Below are 23,891 nucleotides of genomic sequence, written 5' to 3' on the forward strand. Positions count from 1 at the left end.
GTGATTAATTTTTGCTTCCTAAAACGATCTGATGGGACGCTGGAAAAGACTGCTGTTGTGTTCAAGTTGTGCTAAATCGAGGTAGCTTATCACAGAAGCTATTCCAGACTAAAATAGCATCTCAGTGCTAAACATGTAGCAGCATCACATACATCCACAACACAAGTAGCCGTTCAGTTTTCAAGTGTTTCACAAAACCCCTGATCTTCCATAAAACTGCTCTGAAAACAATATTGTTTTTTAGAAGTGGTTTGTGGATGCTGACGTTAAGGAAGCAAGCGATGGGGGATGTTTGTGCAACTGCAACATGTTTAGCATAGAGATGCTAATTTAGTCTTAGTCCTTTTAGCACAACTTATTAGTACTGTTGGAACACAACAGTACGTTTTTCCAGCATGCCATTTGATCATTTTGAAGCAAAGCCCCCAGTGAGCCTCGCCATCCATTGCTTTGTATGCAGATACATCTTGTGCATCAGATATACCGGCATACCAGAAAAGCGCAACAAAGGTTCCGGCTTGAATATTTTTATTTTTTTATTTTTTTATTAGATTTTTGAATTTTTAGATTTCATGGACTTACATGAAAACATCACAGTCCCGCTCCTCACAACTAAAGTCTTCAAATATTTAGCTTTAAAAGCAAAAGGAACTCATTAGTGGAACTCCACAGTGTCTAATGATGTCTCTTTCCACCCGAGTTTTCTACAGGATATGCACTACAAAAACATAAATGCAGTTAAATTGTCCTTCCTTCACCTTCGACAGTTTTTTAACCAGTGTAAACTGTCACCTGTTTTATCCACCCTAAATTAACAGCAAGTTATTGCAGTAGAATGTGATCACCTCTGTGTGCGTGTGTGTGCGTGCGTGTGTGTGTGTGTGCCCCATGCCTGAGGTCGTGCCCTGAACAAAACGCAGACAAATATGGACACGCAGAGTGCTGCCGTTCCAGATCCTCGATTAGATTAGATCGCATCAGATTTGGCGACGTTACATCAGCGCTAACCAGATTATGCTATCCCTCATCCAGCACGCTTTACCTGCTAATGCTCTCTGAGCCTCATTTGCCAGGAAACAGCCACCAATGGAAGCAATTAGAAAATCAACAGCATCTTCATCACTCGCACAATCACACAGTGGAGGCATTAATCTCCCTCCAGGTAGCAGCAGACGCCTCCTCCCCGGCTATTAGTCGCTAACAACGTTTGTCCTGCGCGACTGGCTGGGGGTGCAGGGGGTTTGTGAGCCTTTTCAGTTTCGCTTCTCTTCCACGTCTCGTGTGTGTTTGAGTGTGAGAGGGGCTTGTTTTTTTTTTTGTTGTTGTTTTACGGCGTGGCAAGCTTCGCCCAACGTCTGCATGAGGAATGCCCCAACACACCCGAGCCAAGGAGAAACAGTGGCGGGGAAGAATAATGGCCTGAAGCTCGGTGTCAGGGCCAGATGTCTGCCGTCCGAGTTTCAGCTCATAAACAGCGTACCTCTTATTCTGCGACTGGGACCGTTCCTGGTGAGCAGATCTCAGCTGCGTGAGCTCCCATGTGTGGCCCCCTAATTGTGTTTATTCATGTAACATCAGAGGTTGTTTGTGTGCGTGGACATACTTTTACGTGAGGGCATTCATCTGGGGAGAACACACGGACACCCGAGCGGCCCTCGCATCCGTTTGCCCTATTAACCTTCCTTGATGACGCAACGCGTGCCTCGCCAGGAGATGAAGGACGTGCCGGGCGCTCGCGCTCATCAGAGCGGCAGAGGATGAAGCGGCGAATGATGAGGCGGCGGCCGGGATCAGACGAAAAGAGGGGCCCGTCTGCGTCTGTGAACCCAGACAATGGAGAGGCGGGATGAAACGGAGGAAAGCTCGTTGTTCGCTGTGGGCAAATGAGTCGGCCGCTTTTTGGTTTTTTTTTGGTTTGTTTTTGTTGTTTATTCGGCGTTGTTAGCCTCTAATCTGCAGACCTTTTTGAGCAACACTGATGTGTTTGATGCTGCTTCAACACAGCACCGTCATAAAAGTGTCCTGCCTTTTGAAAATCTGCACACAGCCATAAAATTGAGTGAATTTCATCAGGTTTTTATCTGGACAATCATCAGAAAGAGGAAGGAAAATAAAAGAGCTGAAACTCCGTAGAGGTTCGCCTCTCCTGCCTTGCGCATCGACAGCTCCTGTGGGGGGAGGAGATGATTTCATCCAAAGTAACAAGCAGCACTTTCTTGTTCAAACTCAGATGAACTTCACAGACCCTCCTTCGGAGATGCAAAACTGAGGTTTTGTTATAGCGTGAAGAGTCTCAGTGACTGCCTGTTCAGGTTGAAACCGATCGCCTTGATACCCGTCAAGCTTCACATGCACTGCGAAGAGTAAATGGCTCATTATTAAGCCTGTTAAATGTGAGTCAAACTTTGGGCTTTTTGTTAGGCCGGTGAAGGAAAAAAAACGGTGCTAACATAAGCGACGATGCATTTTTCAGTAAAAAAATAAATAAATAAATGACTTGTCCAGTGCTGGTTAAGCCATGTGGTTATAGTTAGGGATTTTTTTGGGGAAAAAATGGAATTCACCAATTAGTGTATATGGAACAAATATTACAGACCAACAAGAAGCAAATGGATATGCAAAATAAATGACCAGATAGTGGGACAAATGATAGCAAAAAATAAAATAACCCCCCAAAAAAATGAATTCTAATTGGCTGTAAAAATCCTAAAAGCTAATTTTTGTTGGTATTGCCGTGAGGTAGTGAGGTCATACGGTCAAAAACAGAAGAGCAAACAGCAGCACCAGCCGCCAGTTCCTGGTTCTTACAGTGAATTTTATTGTTTTACTTTTTTTTTCACTCTTGACAGGACCAACCAAACGACCCGATCGAAACAGAGAAACAATCTAATTTACATAACTAAAAGGTCGGCAAAGTAAACCATTTATGGAGCGGCTCAAAAGTTTAGTTGAAATAAAAAAAAAGAAAAAAATGGACAATAAAAATATTATCAGTTGCAATCAACATCCAGCCCCTGAAGCAGGAAGTCCTGGACTGGCCCCTCCCACATAGCTGATTAGGCAACAGCATCGAAAAGGGACAAAAAAAAAAAGGGAAGTAAAATAGAAAAATAAATAATTTACCAGAAATGAACCTTGAAATGGAGCTTTTGTTTGAATGAACAAAAGAAACATTTGCATTTATCCAACGATCCAGAAATATTAGCTTTAGCTGAAACATATACAACATAATCATACCACAAACAAACACAGAATAGGGAGTGAAGCAAAGTTATAACCAACTACAGAAAGATGAAATGACTCAGGAATAAAAAATAAGGGACAAGTGGTGAACTCAAACTGAACCACTTTGTCAGAGTTGGACACATTTCTTCCTCAATGTCACGCTGTGATTTTGGTCTGATGTGAACGAACCCTCTGGAATTTTATTCAACCAGACTGGAATTTTTCATTTAAGTGTTTTCCAGCCGTATGAGCTAAATAATGACCGAAATCAGCAATGACAGTGTGTCATCGTCGCCAACCGACTCCGCTGCTTGTGCGTTGGGAGACAAAATGGTGCCTCGGCGGTTGAGGAGCAGCTGTTATTTAGCACTGGATGTTAATCTCCGTATCTCTCTCTCCCTGTGTGTACAAACGCAAGTGTTGAGTAATCCCCGCCTAAACAGTCACGGTGTGTTGTGATTAGTGGCAGCCCACCATGCCGGATTCAATGGCACACGCGGTGTTTACATTGCATTACATTACCAGTTGAGCGCGGGGGATGGAGGAGTTATTCATAGAAATGTGAGCGTTGCTTTAAAACGGGGTTTCTTCAAGTTTCATCAACTCAGACGTGAGGCCTTTTAAGAGCCGTGTTAAACCATTATAAATGAAATATACATTTCGTGGAAGAAATGTTCAAGATGGCATATTTTAAATAGTGTCAGCGCCAAGCTAGTTTTCGAACAATGGACGTTGTGTATGACGGGGTTGACAGCAGGAGTGATCCAGAAGCTCAGACAAACGTTGTCCAACAAATTTACTCTAAACCACGATCGACGTAAAACTTTAACAAGCTGGCAAGCAAGGATATGTGAGCTGCTAAGTAGCGGTAGCCTCAAGTGCCTCAAGTCAGAGAATGCAATAAAGTTTTATCAATGAAGATGTCTGCATGCGACTCAAAACATCTCAGAAAGATGAACATCATCTAACAAAATGACATTAAATTTTACACTTAGCCAGGAGAGATGCAAATAGCTAACTAGCGAAGGTATGTTAGCAGTGCTATCTTCAACCGTCTGAGTCACATAAAGCAATGAAGACGTCTGTGTGTGACTCAACAGATCAGAAGATGAACATCCTCTAAGAAACGTGACGATAAATTTACACTTAGCCAGGATAGACCTTAAAAGCTAACTAGCAAGGTCATGTTAGCAACTTGTTCATGATTGCATCAACTGCCTCGAGTTGATGCAATCTCTCAGAGAACTGAGCGACTCAACTCAAAAGAGGAATGTTGTCCAACACCTTGACATATGCAAAAAGCTAGCAGCCAGTGGTATGCTAGCAGATAACCAGCGGTAGCATCAACTGCCTGGAGTCATACAATGAAGATGTTTGTGTGCTACTCAAGCAGTTCAAAAGATAAACCTCGTCCAACAAAGTGACAGTAAATTTACACTGACCCATGAAAGACGCTAAAACCTAGCTAGCAAGGGTATGCTAGCAGCTAATAAATTGCCTCGAGTCACAGAGTGCATCGATGTCTATGATGGACTGAAAGTTCTGCCGGCAGAAAAGTCCCATGAGAATGATAAACTACTCAGAATGTCAGAGATAAGATAGTCCTGCCACAACAAAATGTGAGACCAATGATAAACAAATAAAATTTTTAAAATGTTTTCTAATGAACTTGACATTTTAAGGCCTTAATTTCAGATACACAGACACCCTGTCATGTTCACACCTGTACACGCATGCACATTTCTTGATGGCTGTGTGACCCCTTATCGGGGGTCTCTGTCCCCTGTGCCTGGTCATGTGCAGTGTGTGCGGTGCACTGCGTATCAGTTGCGCAAACAGTTGATTTGCACACAGATGAAAGGCCGCGTGAAGCCCACCTCGCGCTGTCCGCAGGCGCGGGGCGGCATTCCCGGCGGCTCTGTTCTCCTCGTCGATAATTACAGACACTCGCCACAGAAGTCTGATTTCCATAGCTTGTCGGATTTGGATGTGCCGCGCCTTTTATCTCGGGGATTATGTTCTGTATCTCTCTGTCTGCTTGTTCTCGCTGCCTGTTTGCCTCAAACGCTCTCTCACACACACACACATCTCCATCATACACAAAGTCTGTTTGATGGAGATGTGAGTGGCAGTTGAGATCTCCGGTGAGCTCTGAGCTGTGCCGGCGCTGTGATCGACAAAAGGTCGGGTGTATTTATGCAGGGAAAGGAAACCCGGCTGGACCTGTCCTGTTTGAAAAGTACGAAGTTGCTGCCGTGTGTGTGTGTGTGCGCGTGCGGATGTGTGTGACACAGCAGGTGTTGATGTTTTTTGGTCGTTTCACCAGGAATCTTACATGGTGTGGGAAAGTTTGAAATTTGGTGAAAGTATGACTGTGGAAAATGTTATAGATTAATGTAAACATGTTGTTTCCTAATGTTTTTGTTGTCTACATGTAGAGTCTTTCTTTCCCTGTTCTTTTTTCTTCTACTACTAAATATTCTTCAATAAATCCTCTCTTAAAAATGTACCTTCTGGCCTTCCTTAGTCTCCTCATCCTGTCCGTCATTGGGTTATCGTTTCTTCCATTCTTTCATTTGTTTTATCTTTCATCTTATTTTCCATCACTGAGCGATCTTCTGTTAATTATTTCCTACCTTCTTTCTTTCCGGAGTCTCTCTCTCTTTCTTCTTCTCCTCCCTTTCTTTACTTTCCTTTATGTATTTCCATTTTCTTCCTTTGTGTTTTTCCTTCTCCTTTTTCCTTCTCCTTTCCTTTTTCCTGCTTTCCTCAGTTCCTCCCCTCCTTTTTTAGGTCATAATTCCTTTCTTGCATTTTTCATTTCTCTCTTCCGTCCTCCTCTCCTTCATTTTCCCTTCTGTCCAGTCTTTAGTCCTTTCTTTCTGTCTGTCTCTGCATGTCCTTGTTGCCATACCAACTACAATAATCATCTCTCCATTTCCGTGTGTCCCTCTGATATGCGGCTTACATCCTAGATTGTATATACAGTCCGTCTTCCAACCATAACTTCATCTGTAATTGATCCATTACAATTTTAAAAACGAATTAAAAAAAAGCTTCCCAGCAATGCTCTAGTCCGACGTCGTTCTGTTCTCTTCAGTTCAGGTGAAATATTTTCGAATGCACAAAACAGCTGCTTGCCTTGCCTCTGTCTGTGCAGCCTGAGGAGTTGACCAACGCCCTGGAGATTAGCAACATCGTCTTCACCAGCCTCTTCTCCCTGGAGATGCTGCTGAAGGTTCTGGTGTACGGGCCGTTCGGCTACATCAAGAACCCCTACAACATCTTTGACGGCATCATAGTGGTGATCAGGTATGGGACTGGGCACTTCGTTGCCAAACTGCGCGACATCCGGCGATGATCGAGAGGTCAGAACGGATCGGTCCTCGTCCTTACAAGAGAAGTAAGCGTGTGTCTGGTGTTCCTTGTGTTTGCCCCGCAGCGTTTGGGAGATTGTTGGCCAGCAGGGCGGCGGCCTGTCCGTGCTGAGAACCTTCCGGCTGATGCGCGTCCTGAAGCTGGTGCGCTTCATGCCGGCCCTGCAGAGGCAGCTGGTGGTGCTGATGAAGACCATGGACAACGTGGCCACCTTCTGCATGCTGCTCATGCTCTTCATCTTCATCTTCAGGTAGGGTGAGGTCGCTTGATTGACAGCCGCCACAATAGCTGCTTTGTAATTCCACCGCGACATCCCGGCGATATTAAATGGCAATGGAGAAACACACCAAAGTCATCTTCTCTGATTTAGTTGTCACTCGTCATTTTCTGCCCTGTCGGGATTTAAAGTGGAGTCTCTTTGCACTCGAAGGTTGTAGACACAAAAAAAAAGACAAACACCTTCATTAGTAACTTGAATTACTTGAATCTGTTTCTTCCATTCGACATTAACCAGCAAAACTTTTTCTTGACATTAGAAAGAATACAGGATGTCTGTGCTGCTAGAACTTTAAGAATCATTACTACGACTTTATCTTCAACTTTGTTTGGGATTGTAGAAGATGAACAAAAGAAGATGAACAAAATATGCCAAAGACCCAAGTACTTATGAGGGTTAAGGACCACATCTGCCTGAGAATAACTAAAATTTGCTAAGATGCTACCAGCTGCTTATTTTAATAGTCCATAGATGAAATATGTCTTAATATTTAGCAAATATCTAAAATGTCCCCTATCTTTGCTCCTGGGGCTACAGCTAATCAGCAAGAAGGAAAATAAATGGCGCTTCTGGATTGGCTCCTTTGAAAACATCACCCAATAGGATGTCAAGTAACATTTTCAACTACTCTAGGTATTTCAACTTCCTAAGCTGCATTTTCCTTTGAGTGTTTTCAATAATTTGTATGGAAAAAATTTCCAAGTAGACACATTTTTAGAATCATCAGACATTTGGTTTCAAAAGAGACACCATAAGAAGTGTTGTTCTGTTAGTTTTTCTCTGCATTTAAATATTTTATATTTCATAAGTCGTAGGAACGCAGAATAGTGAATGAGGATCTTTGTTGGAAAGTAAAAGTGTCTAATCTTCCATTTTTGTCTGCATCCTTTATAACCAGCTGCACTTCCTGTCATTTAAAAAAATAATTCTTAGCCAACAAAGAAATTAGTTCCCTGCTGAAAAAAAAACAAACGACAGGCAGATGGATTCTGTGACGTATTATGTTTTACACTTTGAGGATTTTTATGTGTTTGGCTCAGAACTACAATATTTTTTGCGAAGGCTTTTGTAACCACATGTTGCGGAACGCCGGCACGCGACACGCTCCAGAACACGGCCGTTCACACGGAGACACGGCGCTCCAGCAGCTCTTGTGTACGCGCACGTAAACAGACCTCCATTTGAACGAGCAGCTGCCAGGCCGAGCCAGCGGAGGCAGCGTTGCATTGATCCCTCGGCTCTAGTTGAGCTCCGCTGTCTGTTCTTTCTCAATAAAAGGCAGACTGCACAGCGGAGTCTCTGCTGTGTCATAATAATAACACCCACAATTACTTGTCTGATGTAGCGTGTAGCCTTTCTGTTCTCTGCAGCTTTGGTTTCGCCGCCATGTTTTTCCGGTGGCCAATCCACGCGGGCACCTGGTGTATGTTGCGGCATATAGACGATATACGACCAAGACCTTCTAGTCTGAATGTGCATGTGGGGAATATTCAAGCTAACTTATTTTGACCGCTTTTTGTTGAGTTTGAACCACAATTCCTAATGGTTTTATTGAGACTTTTTCTGATGAACTGCCAAAAATGAATGTAAGAGAAGAACTCGACAGGAAGTAGTCAGAGAATAATGATTTTTTTAATGACCTGTCGCGTGAACACACATATTCACATGTGATTTTAGTTGCCTTTTTTATCTTTTTATTCAACTGCAAAGTTGTGGGGGGGGCGGATTTGCGCACATTTGTACTAAAAATACAGATAGAGTGGAAGGTTCAAAGAGCCATTTGCCTCAAGTTCCAGAGTCCTGGCCTAATCAAAGTCCAAACATAAATTCCACTGAGAATCTTTTAATTTCTGTCCAATCTGACTGAGCTTCACCTAAAACCTCTTCCTGCTCTAATTGCATCAAAAAAGTATTGACTCGCAGTTTCTGAACACAACTTTTACAAATGAAATACATTTGTAAGACTGTCCCGGCGTCCTGTGGGGCAGCAGTACTGATGCTTCATGGACAGTCACGCTGTCCATGGTGCTGAACTCAACCAGGAGCTGCAGTCTCATTTTGTCTCCAGACCTCCAGTCTGTCACAGAGACCCAGGAACTCAGGGGCCATTCAACTATATTGGAGAATTCTAATTAAAGTTTTGAAATCTAACATTCAGGTCACTTTTTTTTTTCTTTTTCACAAAATTGCAAACAGGATAAACAAAAACGTCCAGGATTCTTATGCTGAAAGGACAAGCCGGAGATCATTTTCAGCCAGTGAAATCCCTCCGTTTATTTGTCCCGAATCTACTGCTGGCGTCTGATGTAAATATTTGTCCTCTGTCTTCCTGTTTGTGTTGGTCCCGTTTTCCTCCTCAGCATCCTGGGGATGCATTTGTTTGGCTGCAAGTTTGGCTCTGAGAGGGACGGAGACACGCTGCCGGACAGAAAAAACTTCGACTCCCTCCTTTGGGCCATAGTGACCGTGTTCCAGGTGAGGCCGTTTTCCCATGCGGTTGAGTCGGGGCGTGTATATTTTGAAGTGCACCATAACTGAAATGACTGTTTTAACCCCATAAAGAGAGGCAGATGTGCAGCAGAATGAGCTCAAACTGAAGCTAAAAATGTTGGAACAAATACTTTCTAGGCGGCTCAAAACTGAGGAGTTCAGTTTGTACCTATGGTTCAGCTTTAGAACAAGTCTGACAGTTTTCACCAAAAAGGTGATGTCTGAATGCACAGGGTTTAGACATTGTTCATGTTCTTGACATAAGTCGGTCATTTAGCCATAGTTCACCGCCTTCACGATTCAATGTAGAATCCACTTCTCCTTCCATGTGCAGATCCTGACCCAGGAGGACTGGAACAAGGTGCTGTACAACGGCATGGCCTCCACGTCTCCAGTAGCGGCGCTTTACTTCATCGCCCTCATGACCTTTGGGAACTACGTCCTCTTCAACTTGCTGGTGGCCATCCTGGTTGAAGGCTTCCAGACTGAGGTAAAAACTGCATGTGCGGTTTAAATTACCGAGCCTAGAAAGAATGCGAAGGAAACTTTATGCTCGCCGCTAACAGCGTTCAGGTCAGAATAACCCAGCTCGGCTCCAAGTTCTTTACTTTTCCCGGAAAAACCTGCGTTCGAGATGAATATTTTGGCACAAGTCGGTGGTAACCGAAGTGTTTATAGCTGCAAACAGATGAGACATTCTTGCACTCTTTGCAGTTGGATATAAGATCAATGTTTTTTATTTATTTTTTGCTTCATGTCTGTTATTTTGTCAGTCTGGTCGCCTCCCACTCATTAATCCTCGTTATTGTTCTGCTTGTTTTCCAATGCCATGAAGTTGCAACACGTCATGAGAGAACTATGTTGACCAGATGACATCCCACAGCGCCCAAATCCGCACTTTTACATAAAGCTTTCATGGTTTTATGTTCAATGTATTTATTTATTTGTCATCAGTAAACTTTAGCCTCTCTTTCATAAATCATTTTAAATGCCAGACAAATAAGTATGCTGTATTATGGAGCATGGTGCTTTCCTTGTGAGGAAGACTTAAAAGAGTGAAAAGAGAGGAGAAAAAGATGTCTGAGTAAAGTTTGATGCAATCAAATAAGACAGCTGTGGGAAGGAACTACCTTTAAAAAAAAAAGAAAGAAAATTCATTCAGAGGCCTTTTTGCCGTTTCCTCTCTTCAATAGGTTATGGCAACACCTCTGCTTTGGTACTTTCAGCTATTGGGTTATAAAGAGTAAGAATAGAAAATGAATGACTCAGTATTCCGATTTCACACTGACTCTGCAGCTCTTTTTTTGCTTAGTCTGAAGAAGTGTGTTTAATATTACAGTAAAATGTTTCCAGTTATATTAATAAAATACCTTTTGAAACAGATATGTTTGATAGCTCTCAGCTGAAAACCTATGCTATTTAATTTGTTGCTAAACAGGTTTTAGATTATGGTAATACCATATGGTGAGATATTCACATATTTGTCATTTGTATGTGCCATTTATGAAGAACAGAATATCTACACACATTTATTCATGTGAAGTTCTTTAAAGAAAGCCTGAGCTACAAAATGCTAAAGCTAGCTTTAGCCCCGCTCTTTCTCTGAATTCTGATGCACCGTTATTGTTGACGTTACCGCCACCTTGTGGTCCGTCAAGGATATTTAAGTGTTTTTGTAAAAAGCTTTGAGCTTTGTCCGAATACTTTTTTTTTCTTTTTTTTTCCGAGTAAAATGTATTTGTTTTACAATTATAGCTGGAACAGTGTAGAGTACTGAGTTTTCTCAGTAGCGCAGTTATCAGTAAGCTAACTGTGGAGTTGTTGATAAATAGCAAAAGGCAGAACTCAGTTGACAGTTTTCTTTTTCGTTTGTTTCTTCGGAAAAGAAAAACACCAGATAAGTGAGTACAAGCATTATTTTGGCACAAGTGCTAGTTAGCTAGCCAAGTGGATAAATGTGTAGCCGTCTGCTGGGCCAGCTAGCAAAAACTTCCCCTAACTGTGATATTTCATTGCCTTCTATTGTTGATTTTTCAAAGTATTAGATTCCATTTGGACTTTATTGCAGCTTACAAATGTGAATAAAATATGTTTGAGTTTTATGGTAGAACTTAAATAAAAGATTTAAAAAAAAAAGCACAGACACCTTCAAACATCTAAGTGTGAGAATCTCCATACTTCCCTCAGAGAAGAGCTGTTAACTTAACTCTCTCTTACTTCTTTTTTTTTTCATCTTAACATCCTTTTCTGCAAACACTAAGTTTATTTTTAGTCAGCCAAACTTTCCTTGCGTCAGGGTTGCTAGGGAACGGGTAGCTTGAATGACGTGGGCCGTGGCCAGGCGATGTGCTCCACTGTGGTGCCAAGACACGCACTCACCGCCGCACGCTGTAAAGTTATTACTTTTAATCTTCATTTTGCTTCTTCTACTCATTAGACCCATCTTTTTCTTCCCTGCTCTATATGGCGCAACGAGCCTCCAACCTACATCTTTTTTTTTTTACAAGCTCGTTTTACCTACCATTTTTGTCTTCAGTATCTTTCTGTTTCAGGCTCTAGCAGCGTGTCCATGTGACTGTACAGTATCCAATGCAATGAGTGCAAGCTTGCTGACTGATGTCTTTTTGCTGATTTTAATTAAAATTAAACCAAGAGAACGTTTAATCATTTCAGAACCAGGCATATTCTTGCAGTATCCACGTTAAGTGCAAATTAATACATCTTTAGATAAGATTTTGACAAACCAGACAATATTCATCTTTTATTATGGCACTATAGTTGAATACCATTCAGCTTTGAACAAATGTACCTTTCTGATCTACATGCTCAATGTAGATAAACAAAAAGGACAAATGAAAAAGAAAAAAAAAATCCATATGAGTGGAATAACTGGTGGCACAGTTATTGGTACTCAGGCTTTTGTTACTTTGAACAATCCCCTTTGGTTAATAGGACAGAATCTCCTGAAACATTTCACTAGGTTATGCTGGTATAAGATTCTTATGGTAAGATAGCATAAATAAAATGTAAAAAATTCACCATACTGTGATATGGCCAGAAATATTTTTAAAAACTATAAATTCTCCTCTTTTTAGACCTGAGCAGTGAAAGCAACATAAAGGCTGATCATAATTATATGATTAATTTCTCTTTTCCCCCCAAAAAACTCAAATTTGAGGAGTTTAGACATTTCAGAAAAGTCACCCAAAATTGTTCCCCAGATCAAATTAAAGGTTTTTAACCCTCCCCTGGCCTTAGCGTGAAGCTCAGGAGGAGTGACGGTTGGACAGCAGAGAAGCAGGTGGCAGGACGTCAGACCGTCAGTTCACGAAACGACATACACAAAATCAGAAAAGCGCACGTGGCATTTGGGGTCCAAATGACACCATCATTAAAGTCTGTGCGAGGGTTAATAGCATCAAAAGTGGACCGGGACCAATTAGCTCTATAAGCGCCCCCTGAACTGAGATAGACCAAACCATATATTGTAGAGATCTCAAATTTGGTATGTATATAGACCCCCTCAAATCAAGAAAAAAGGTCTGTCCCAAACTGTGTAGGGAGGCGGCCATTTTGGCTCATTTTTTACGTTTGCACACCCCAAACTTTAATTTCATTTTTTACCTTACATTTTATTGGTGTAATTTGGCAGATATATAATCAAACCCTGCTGGTATTTGAAAGACTTGATTATGCAACGCTCACTAAAAATAGCGTCCGGGAAAGAATCAGGCTCACAGCATCTCAGATCCATCACTGTAAGTAACATAAGGTACGAGGTCCTTTCCCACACGTTCATTCATCGTTTTCGCCACGAAAAGGCAAAAAGCTCAATCTTATGAGAGATTGCATCTGATAGAAAAGATTGCTTTCTGCCGACATCAACCCCAAACAACCGGCTGCCGTATAGATGGACTTCAATGGTTGCTACTTTGTAATTTGTAACCTCAAGCTTCCACTCCTTACAGTTCTGACAGTTTTTAAATTCATTTTCTTTCTTTTTCTTTATTACCTTTCCCGCCATCTTGATTGTATGCTGTCGCCAACAAAATCTCGGTCCTGGTCCAGTTTTGTGGCCAGTTGATAAAATGAATGGGCTTCTGTAGATTCCTAATTAGAAGTACCGAGGAAATGACGTCAACCTAAACAAGTATAATGTAACCCAGTGTTAAAAACACAAGTGAAAGTTAATGATGTTAATTTGATGTCCGGTCTCAAAAGAAACGTTTGTCCAGATTTTATAAGCTCTTTCAGGCTCTTAAAGAAAACAGCGGTCAGCTGTGAGTTCTCAAGCGTCTGACGCAGAATCACAACGGGACAATCAACCCCATTGGCTGATGCAATATCAGACCACGCCAGCCATTGGTTGCCCAATCCAACAGCGAAACAATCACTAAAGGCCTATTTCACAGTTTTTTAGAGATTTTTAGCACCTTTTGATATATTTTTCTAAGCAAAACAAAACACAAAATCTATTTATACTTTACAATCTTGGAAAGACGTCAAATTAACATAATTAACTTTCACTTGTGTTTTTAACACTGGGTTACAATAAGGTACCCCAAAAAATGCTTTAGTTACTTTTTTTCTAAGGGATTTGGTTACGTTAGGGTACCAACAATCGTTCCACCAGTGTTTTTCCCAAAAACTTTCCAGTGTGAGATTAGAGCACCATAATAAAGGATAAATTTTTATCTCCATAAGTGGAAAAAGGTGCTGTTCCTATACGCACAACATTAAATTAGATTTCTTGTCTTAAAAGCCTCCACATTCGTGAAGAAAATCACACAGGTTAAATCTGGAGTACGACACGGCCGTGCTGTTTCTATGCTGCCCTCACTTCTCATGCTTCCACAAGTGGATTAATGGCCCCGGCCGTCTACTTGGTTTTGTTCTCCAGCAGGATGAAGTCAACATTTTCCAACATGTTGAATCATCTTTATTGTTCTCCCCTCTGCTCTCGTCCACTGCTGTGGCTCCGCTCCTCTCCTCCGTGCCTCCTCTCCCCTTCTTCTTCTTCTTCTTCGTCTTCTCTCCGGCCACTTCCGCTAAAAGGAAATTTCCAAGCGGGAGGACTTGCATGCCCAGCTGAGCCTAATTCAACTGCCTGTAGACTCAGGGGTATGTACAGCTCTGCAGCCCTGCCTCTCCTCCCTTCCCTCTCTCCATTTAATCAACCAGCCATCCTGCCCAGTCGCCCTCCACCCTCCCTCAGTCCCTCACCCGTCCCCCTTCACCCTTTCCTCCCCTCATCATTCCCTACGGCGGCATTGCGGCGACGCCGTAGACCTCTCAACTGCCGGTTTCTTCCCGTGAGTGACAGAATGATGAATAACATCGCGGAGGCCATTTTGCATTGTTAATGTGACAGGTTAATATTTAGCAGACATTAATGTAGATATTAACATGCAGCTCTAAGCCACGAGTGCCTTTAGGGGACCGCTTAGCCTTATTGGAAAGCAAAACCTTTCTAACTTGTTCTCTGTGATATTGACCAGTGCAAGATTTAGTTTGGATTTTAATTTTTTTTATTTTTTCAAAAAGTTTTGAAAATCTTGGTCCCTGCCAGTCCAATCCAATAGAGTACTGAATGGGAGTTTTTCCAAGGCGTTGGAATGGACGCTGCTCTCTCTTGGGTGTATAAATCAGTAGAAAAGATGAGCAAATAATTGGCTCTTTGAGAAGATGGCAAAACGCCGTGATTCCCCAGAAGGGTTTCGGTCCCAGACGCAGAGTCTAATTAGCACTAATAACACCAGTGAGGATATGGGGACAAACATTATTGATCATTTCTCATTTAAAGTCAGAGTTTTGAAGCAGAGGTTGACCGATTTGCAGGTCAATTCTCTTTTTGGACCAAAGGTTCTTGATCTGAATCTCAAAATTTAATGTTTCATTTTAAAACGAACACTCCGGAGAGTCTGCTGTTCGTTTTCTCCTTTATGTACCAAGTTAAGCAAAAGCAAGTCAAGGCTTACACTTAGTCCTATTGGATGATGTCTCAAGTTATACTCCCTATATTCTCTGTTGTCTGTGTGTTACCAAATACTTCAGTGTGACAAGGTTTTCACTTAAAACAATATATTTAACCAGTTTACTTCTTAGAAAAGGAAATTCCAGACATAAATATCTCTTACAGTGAGAAGGTTTTCAACAAAACAGAGTCGAATCCCATGATGTATCTTGGGTTCCCACATACTTGGGTGTACAGAGTGCATTCTGGGAGGCCCTTGCACTCTGTACACAGACAGTTGGGATTTCATAGTCTCTCTCCTAAGTCATCCAAACTAGATTACTGATGTATTTTTGAGTTTTTAAGTTGTTACAAGCTTGGCCAAAACGACTCTCAGATTAGGTGTTCACACCCAAGACTGTATTATAAATGTCATCTGGACTCCAGATTCATCTGACCAGAGTTTCATAGCCCATCTGCAAACCAGAGGTCAGTCGCACTTTCGGTCATCTAAAACCACTCTGACTCTTGACATGGAGATGTTTCCATTCACACATTCAGATTCTGGATATTTGCTCTTTCTTTGGACCATTGTCCATAAACCTGATGTGTTCAACTCACAATAGATCCTCCTCTCGAGGTTAAAAATCATGTTTACCATGTCTCGATTCTGAAAGGCACTGAGCTGCTGCTGCCATGTGATTGACATAAATATAACAGCGGTGACAGAGCGCAGAAGCAATTTCCAGTCGGCCATCTTTCCACACGCAGGAGGCAAATCTCCCATCAGGCTGTCGGAGCATGTTTCCCATCATCTGCCAGTCCTCTAACCTGTCCCCTGCATGGCTCCCTTACTGCTGCTGAGGCTAATTGAAGTTCTGAGTTCACCTGCACTCAGAAGAGATGACCAAGTCTCCAACACTTGCTGTGTGTCTGGCTTTGTTCTCCATTGTAAGCAGACTCCATATCAAGCCTCATGTTGACCGCTCAACCCCAAGCAACGCTTTCTTCCGATTGTCATCTTTGTTCAAATTCTGTGCAAAAAATTTCGTTTCAAACTCCTGTTTGTAGCGAAGGAGAGTACGAAGTATGGTGTGGGATGAAGACAGCTCATAAATCCACTTTCCCAGAGCTGCCCAGAAATGAGACCATAACTTTAGGATTTTCCACTTGTTCTTTAAGATTTCTCTGCTACGTGAGGTCCAATCTGATGTTACAGCATTTCCATTGACTAACTGTGTAAATTGGAATTACGAAAATAAATTTTGCACTAGGATAAGTTGCTTTTTCAGCCGTATCAAAATTCATGTATCATGCAAAACTGCAGCGGAAATGCTTTAGTCACACGAGTCACATTTTTTGCACATTTGTCATGAAAATGAAGGATCCTGTTATGCAGGATTTGAGTGAACACCGAGCGCTGTTCAACAAGGGCTACTGTCATTAGGGTTGCAACTAGCGAGTATGTTAGTAATCGATTATTCTGACAACACAAATTGTTCAAAAACAATTTACCTTGTCCATATTTTTTATATTTTTTCCACAATATTTGAAAGAAATTAGCAAAAATGCAGATACACATAATCCAGTTACTTTTTAAGTAAGAAAGCAAACAAGTTGCTGTTGTGCTTTTTTATTTCACTGTGCCTAATGAAATACATGATTAGTGTACACTTAATCATTTGTATCAAAGCAAGCATGTGCAATGTAGGTCTCACCTATTGACTATTAATAATTGCTTAGCAAAAGGATTTTTCTTTACTGAATTTCAATCAGGTTAAGCAAAAACTACTTCAGGATGTCTGGGTAGAAAATATTTACAGACAAAGAAGGAGTTTTATTTTTTATCTTCAATGCAAAAATAATGATTTATTCATTACTAAATTAGTTGATTATTTCAAAAATGTATTAATCCGATTAGTTGTTTCAGCCCTAGAAGTCATTAGAGATTATGTTTCGCGTTTTGCTTAGAAATGTGTTCTTTGTGTATTGTATGTACTCACAAACTAGTCATTTATCGAAGCCAGGTTACATGAGGAGTATTGCAAATTTTTGCAAATATTTCAGAAAGCGATTTGAATAAAATTATATGTGACAGTGGTCCATTTGATTTGGACGGGAGTGTGACGATCACACTCTTGTGCAATGTGGAGTATTTTATTTCAGTATAAAGAGTTTGTTCAAACTTAAATCCAATCTTTAATTAATCTAAATGTTTGCGTCCACAGATGGCACTTTTAGTGGGCATGCTCACATGCACGCACACGGAAACAATTACTTCGCTTTCTGTTATCAACAGCCGCTCTCTGGCTCCTGTTTGTTTTTTTTCTTTTTGAAGAAATGTAATTGAGATCCTCCCGTTCGCATCCTCTCTCAGTTATCGAAGGGCCCACCGGCAAGCGCTCCCATCTCCTCCTGGCATGGTGCGAGCCTAAATTGGGGGTGGCAGAGTGTAAACAAGGAAATATGGGCAAACTCAGCCTCGGATTTCCCCCCACATATCAATGTCTACATCTGATCTTTTCTGCTAAAACTTCGAATGCAGGGCGAGTAAAGCATTTCACTCCAGAATGAAAAATTCATACCCTGGTTTTGCCACTGACTCTATTTCTGCTGAAATTAATCTTCCAAACTAAATACCAGATGGGACTTCAATAATTGGTGTTTGACGACTAAATAATAGATCATGCCTGCCTGGAAGGCTTTTCACATAATAAGACATTTTTTTTTTTTTTACATAAACAAGCTGAAGAATAACAAAAGTGAGCTGCTGCTTCAGTTTGGTTAGCAGACAGTAAACTGAATGTTACGCTGTGGATGAGGCACTTGGGTTTAAAGGGCTTATCTAACACTGTGTACGATTTTCTCAGTCATGAAACTAGGCGAGCTCATCTCCTGACTCGGGTTTAACTTGTATCTTTTCATCTGTCCGCATTAGAAAGCCGCAGGATTGGAAAACAATCAATAGATCCCAATATTTACCAGCATGCATCTTTTATGTTGGGATGAAGTGAAATAATGAGCAGACTGAAAAACCGTTTTTACTGACTTTATAGTCATAGGTTACTTTTTGTCTGAATACACCTTTCAATCATTCTAAACTTTAGGGCTGTAGACGAAGGCGTTGTTCCATATTCCAGAGCTGTATTTTAGTTAGAAGCACAGAACTAGAAATTGCCGCAGATAGGGGATATCTGTGGCAATAAGTTTCAAACATAATGGAGCGAAAACACCTAAAATACATGTCTGTCAATGAAGAAACGTCTGAAAATGTCTTCTCCAACTTCAGCTCGACCACCTGTAAGCCAACGCAGCTGTGACTCCAAGATATCTTCAGGTGCTTGATATGACCTGCTGTGAGCCCACATTTCGAAACAGCAAGGAATCCTCTAAAATATGTAAATGCATGATTACAGAGACCATAAAAGGGTCCAAGTGGCCCTTGAGTTGATTGGCCCACCAGTACATTACCATCCACTCTTGCTACATCACCCACCTCCCCTCCACCCCACGACCTGCTCTGGCCCCAATCTTCCCAGGTCAAGCAAATCAGATGGGGGTTTTACGAAGCGGTGGCATTAATCGCTGGGAAGAAAATGCAAATGCGATCACCAGAACAGAGAGCCTGGAACGCGCAATATTCATACGCTCTTTTTCTTCTCGGCTCGTGGGAAGTATCAAGGAAGTAATTTGTCAGTTCAGGAGGTAATGCGTGGCGGTTTGGTCCGGAGGCTTTTCTACCTACTGTTCATTCTCTTTGCTGCCACAGAGGTCTGACTCACTGGGCCGGCTTTTCATTAATACGCCGACCACCGTGGCACCCTCTCCTGCTTTAATAATATCTGCCGGCGCCAGCAAAGTGGAACAAATACAAGAGACATATCTAGTTGTTTTCATTTCCACTGATTTGAGGGAGGAAATCCGTCCGTGGAAGAGGTGACCAGAGGAGAGAAGCATGGGGGAAAAGACTCAGAGTGAGGAAGGACGAGTTAAATCACAAGCAGAGAATACTTTCAGCAGCTACAGAGGTGGGAGATTCATCCCTAAACGGTTCTGCTGATGGGAGGATAATTTAAAGAGTAGTGCTTTGAAGAGCAGCCAGCTTGCTTTGTGTAATAATAGACCAAAAGCTTCTCCTTACTCAAACACTCTCAGTTTTTAGTGTTGAATAAAGGAAATTCAGAATCCTCTGTCGTTATGTCAGGGTGTCTGCTCCATGTTTTCAGTTTTCTTGCACAGCAGGACTTTACGTAGCTGGACTTTGTAACAGACACCATAACTCAACCCAAACCACAACACTTGTGTCCAGTTTTTCACGCTCTGACCAGATTTATGCATGACACAGCAGTCCAACAGTATGTACCAGAATCACACCAATAAACTCAAAGCAACTCAAACAAGAACGCTCTGTCACTTTTGTTTTTTTTTCTCTGTACTTCGGAGCTCTTGCCACTTTTTGTAAGTAAAATATTTGAGTTGAATTCCCCCTCTGCCTCTGAAGTTTCACACGTCTTACTTTGATGCTGTATCTCACTTCCTGTTTCACTCATGACATTCCTGTCAATTTGTTGCACAGCTGCAGACAAAACAGACCTCAGGGAATCGCGAGCCGTCTGCGAGGCCCCGGTGACCTTAACGGGTTCTGAGCGCCGCGTTCGTCATCCAACCCAGAGCTGGAACAAATACTTAGAGAACATGTTGCTGTAGTAGTTGCTGTATTACAAATGCTTGAATTGATTTAGGTATAATTTATAAACAGATAGACTTAAAGATATAATATCTTTAGTGAGCAAACCTTAATCTGCCGGATGTTTTTTATTCCATTCCACTTTGTGGTGATGATAACCCTTCTTCTGTGTTTGGTCTGACAAAACACCAAGTTCCACTTTGTAATATCTTCTTTGCTCATTTATTTCACAAGGGGGATGCTTCTAAAACCGGATCAGAGATTGATTCTGTTGCACGAAGTATGGAAGATGTCAATGGCAGCAAAAAGGACTTATCGCCTTCAACGGGTAAGCCATGATCGTCTGTAACATATACTGACTGTACATAAAATCCCACAGAGGACCGATGTGAGCCGTCTGATGTGAAAAACATCTTGCACTACGTGTGTGCTAAAGTTTTATTTGGACAACCTGTTTCCTCGAGGTGTAACTCAAATATCCCTCTCCTGCTGCCTCTATGGTCGTCTTCAAACCAGAACAGCAGCTCTGTTCCGGTTCCCATCGACTCTTATTGCTGCTCAGGCAGCACCCTGGAAAGCAAATGGAAACACTGCAGTAAGCAGTGCCACTTCCAACTTCCCGTCTGTCTCTCCAGGCTCCTATAAAGCTGCGTACCTGGCTGGAAGACCCACTTCTATTACCATCCAAAAATTTCTCAAGAAAAAATTTGCATTTTAAAGTTTCATTACTCTCCTATTGCTCTGCATTGGTGTTGCTGCCAAACACAATGTTCCTTTTCACTTCCATCAGATCGCCGCTGTGCCGATGTATTCATGTTACCCTACAAGTAACATGGATACTCGATTCTCCATTTTTAAGTCCTTCTTTTTCAGATAATAAAGCAACGTATGAAAATCTTTATAGGCTCTAACCACTCTCCAATCGCCACCCGTCTCTGCTTCAACAGTAGTGCCGGTGAATGGTCACGTGGAAATGAAGACCAGTCTGACTCCGCCGCTCATCACCCACACCGCCGCCACGCCCATGCCCGTCCCCAAGTTGCCCGTGGCGGGCGACCCCGTCCTGGGCTACGAATCTCGTCAAGGCAGCAATATCTCCATGGACCCAGCCTGCTTTGACAAGTCGCCTGTGAGTAAGAGTGTTATTCGTTTCTCCTGCGCTTTGCAGTTCTCTTTTGGGATGGAAGGTTTGCCAGGATGCAACCAAGCAGCAAGAAATTGTTTGGCATTCCACTCGGCTTTGGCCACAGTGTCTCAATTGAGTGCGTGTCTCTTCGCAGTGAGCGATGATGATTAATGTCTTCTATCGATCCAGCCGTCTGCTTTTGGCTGTAATCACTGCTGTATCTGACAAGCTGATGATCAAAAAGAAGACTTGGGAGATTAAATCCCAATCTTCCATGTGCTCATGTCTATCTATGTCAGTAGCTGCATTTCCATTGACATTAGACAATTGGATATGGACAATTCCGCTAATGTTGAAGAAACGCAATTTTGCAATTGCAGTGTTTCCATGAAATAAGTAACTCAATTAAAATCACACGTGAACAAGTTTGTTCATGCGATAAGTTATTAAAAATATGCCGTGTATAATCCTCCAGCTACTTCCTGTTGCTTTTTCTTCGCGGTTTGCACCAGTGGCAACATCTGGTTGTTGATCACGTGATTTGTGTGATTTAAAGTGTTTCCATTGTCGCTTTGCAAAGTAAACCAATTTTTTGTAACCACATCCTAGCTGCAAAACTTTTTATAGGAAAACAAGTTTTTTCGGAATTGGGGTGTTTCCACAAAACAAATCTATTTTCAAAATGTCAAACTACTCAATTATATGGTTAATGGAAACACACTAGTGTGAGTCACAGCTCTGATTATCACATTGTAGAGCAGCTCTATTTAGGTCAGCTGCCCAGAAATGCAAGAAAACAACACAAGTAACCAACGAACAACAGCAAAGTTTTCTCATTGGTCATCTTCTTGCGCCGCTCCCTCTGCAGACTAGCGCCCGCTCCTCCCCGCACGGCCAATGGACGACCGGCAGCGGCTGGGGCAGCCGCCGGTCCAGCTGGAACAGCCTGAGCCGCGCGCCATCGTACAAGCGGCAGAAGCGACAGTCTGGCGAGCGGCGGTCTCTCTTGTCCGGAGATGGCAACTCGAGCTCCGACGAAGGAGACGGTGGAGGAGAAGGTGGAGGCGGGTTGGTGGACGAAGACGACACGTCCCTCCCTAGGACGGACTCGATGTCGCAGCCTCACAGAGGACCGCGGCACAGGAGGATGGAGTCCGTGGAAACTCGGAGCTCCATGGATTTGCCTCCTGAGGCCTTGCTGCAGGTAGAGCAGTTTTTGAAGCTGTTTGACTTTCCAAGCTTCTTTAATAGTGTTCTTACCTCTTGAATTTGCTCTCATTTTGTCCCATTACAACCACAAATGTTAACATCTTAGTAAGTTTGTGGAGAACCAACAGCATCTTGAAGACCAAGGTATCCAAATGTTCTTTAGAAATGTGAATGACATTAACGTTGACAACTTATGCGCTGCTGCATCATGTTTAGCATTGAGAAGCTACTTTAGATGTCCTTGCTGACTCCTTTTTGCACAATTTGAACACAGACTTTTCCAGCGCCCAATCATATAATTTTTTTTCAGTTTTTTTTTTTTTTTAAGCCAAAATGAAACCTTAGTGGACCAAGAGAAGCCGCTGTTGTTTGTTCAAAGGCAATTTGAAAAAGTTAGAAGGACATACAAAGAAAATAAACCAAAGGAAAGAACAAAGGAAGAAAAAGTATAAAACTACATGTTAGTTCCCCATGTTTAAGAATAAATTGTCTGTAATTTATAAACTTTTGGGTTTCTCTGGATTCCTGTTCTGATAATGTTCATCTAAGGTAGTAAGGTGAGTTCCTCTGGATTCTAAGTTTGTTCCAATTCCTTAAGTACATAAAGTAAATGTTCCCGTTTTGGGATGCTAAGCATAAGTAGTCCTTAATTTACTTACCTGCACTTTTTTTTTAATATCTCATCCACGCAGGTGCCCTACCTGCACCGCTCAGCCAGCATGCACAGCTCCAGGCCGCCCTCCCTTGCCCACATACGGCCTCCAGAACACAGCGACTGCAACGGGAAAGGAACTCCGTCGCCCCTGGGCCCGACCAGCGTCTCCCTGGAGGAGAACACAGAAGACGAGAACGCGGAGGAGGAGGTCAACCAGGTTAGTCTCCACCTTCAGTTACCTTCATACACTAACTCTGCCCTCCTGAGATGTTGGAGACTGAACACTATGACTAGGGCTGGACAGTAACCCAATAACAGTATATACTGTGACAGACACATAAGCAATACTAATGCAGAAAACATGTGATAGAATATTCTATACTCAATATAAAGAACTGTTACTGAAGTCCGATCAAGAACCACTGAGCATTCTGGGAGATGTAGGCAGAGGAAAGGCTTTAGCCGTTCAACCTTTTTATGGCTAGCTAAGCAACTTTGGTGGCTTTATTTGTAAAGCCGGTTTATCCAGCAGGAGGCTTTGGACATCTGGATAACGCGTGTTTCTTTTCTGTGCATGTTTTCCTCTGTGCAGAGTCGTTTTGCCAGGATTCTCCGATGGATGGAGAAGAAGCAGCCAGCATGGTGTCGGCAGAGAGACACCTGGTCCCTCTACCTGTTCCCTCCCGAGTCCAGGTACGCTCCACTTTTCTTTTTTGTCCAACACGTCCAACATTTTAACTGAGTCTTGCAGATTCCTATCCGTAACCAAGTAAAATGCTTTTCAATCTCTATTCCGACTGTAAAGCTGTCAAAACCTTGTCATAGAGAAAGTAAGCAACTCTGAAAATGTACTGATAAAATGTAATCTTCCAATTGACCAGAAGAGGTTTC

General features: G+C 42.2%; 1 protein-coding gene across 17 annotated transcripts in view; it reads left to right on the forward strand.

Annotated features, from left to right (window-relative positions):
• Positions 1 to 23,891, forward strand: part of cacna1g (calcium channel, voltage-dependent, T type, alpha 1G subunit) — a 237,074-nt gene that overhangs the window by 153,318 nt on the left and 59,865 nt on the right. For 13 of the 17 annotated variants that reach the window (XM_055057671.1, XM_055057672.1, XM_055057661.1 and 10 more), the window contains 10 exons: positions 6,386 to 6,537; positions 6,668 to 6,853; positions 9,241 to 9,355; positions 9,705 to 9,860; positions 14,426 to 14,491; positions 20,245 to 20,338; positions 20,958 to 21,139; positions 22,005 to 22,340; positions 23,038 to 23,217; positions 23,593 to 23,693. In XM_055057671.1, the coding sequence (XP_054913646.1) occupies positions 6,386 to 6,537; positions 6,668 to 6,853; positions 9,241 to 9,355; positions 9,705 to 9,860; positions 14,426 to 14,491; positions 20,245 to 20,338; positions 20,958 to 21,139; positions 22,005 to 22,340; positions 23,038 to 23,217; positions 23,593 to 23,693 (1,568 nt within the window). The remainder of the gene's footprint in view (positions 1 to 6,385; positions 6,538 to 6,667; positions 6,854 to 9,240; positions 9,356 to 9,704; positions 9,861 to 14,425; positions 14,492 to 20,244; positions 20,339 to 20,957; positions 21,140 to 22,004; positions 22,341 to 23,037; positions 23,218 to 23,592; positions 23,694 to 23,891) is intronic. The other 4 variants (XM_055057673.1, XM_055057667.1, XM_055057665.1 and 1 more) reach the window with 1 other exon arrangement.

This window comes from Poeciliopsis prolifica, unplaced genomic scaffold, assembly GCF_027474105.1.
Source record: "Poeciliopsis prolifica strain line A6 unplaced genomic scaffold, Auburn_PproV2 SCAFFOLD048, whole genome shotgun sequence".
NCBI classification, from domain to species: domain Eukaryota; kingdom Metazoa; phylum Chordata; class Actinopteri; order Cyprinodontiformes; family Poeciliidae; genus Poeciliopsis; species Poeciliopsis prolifica.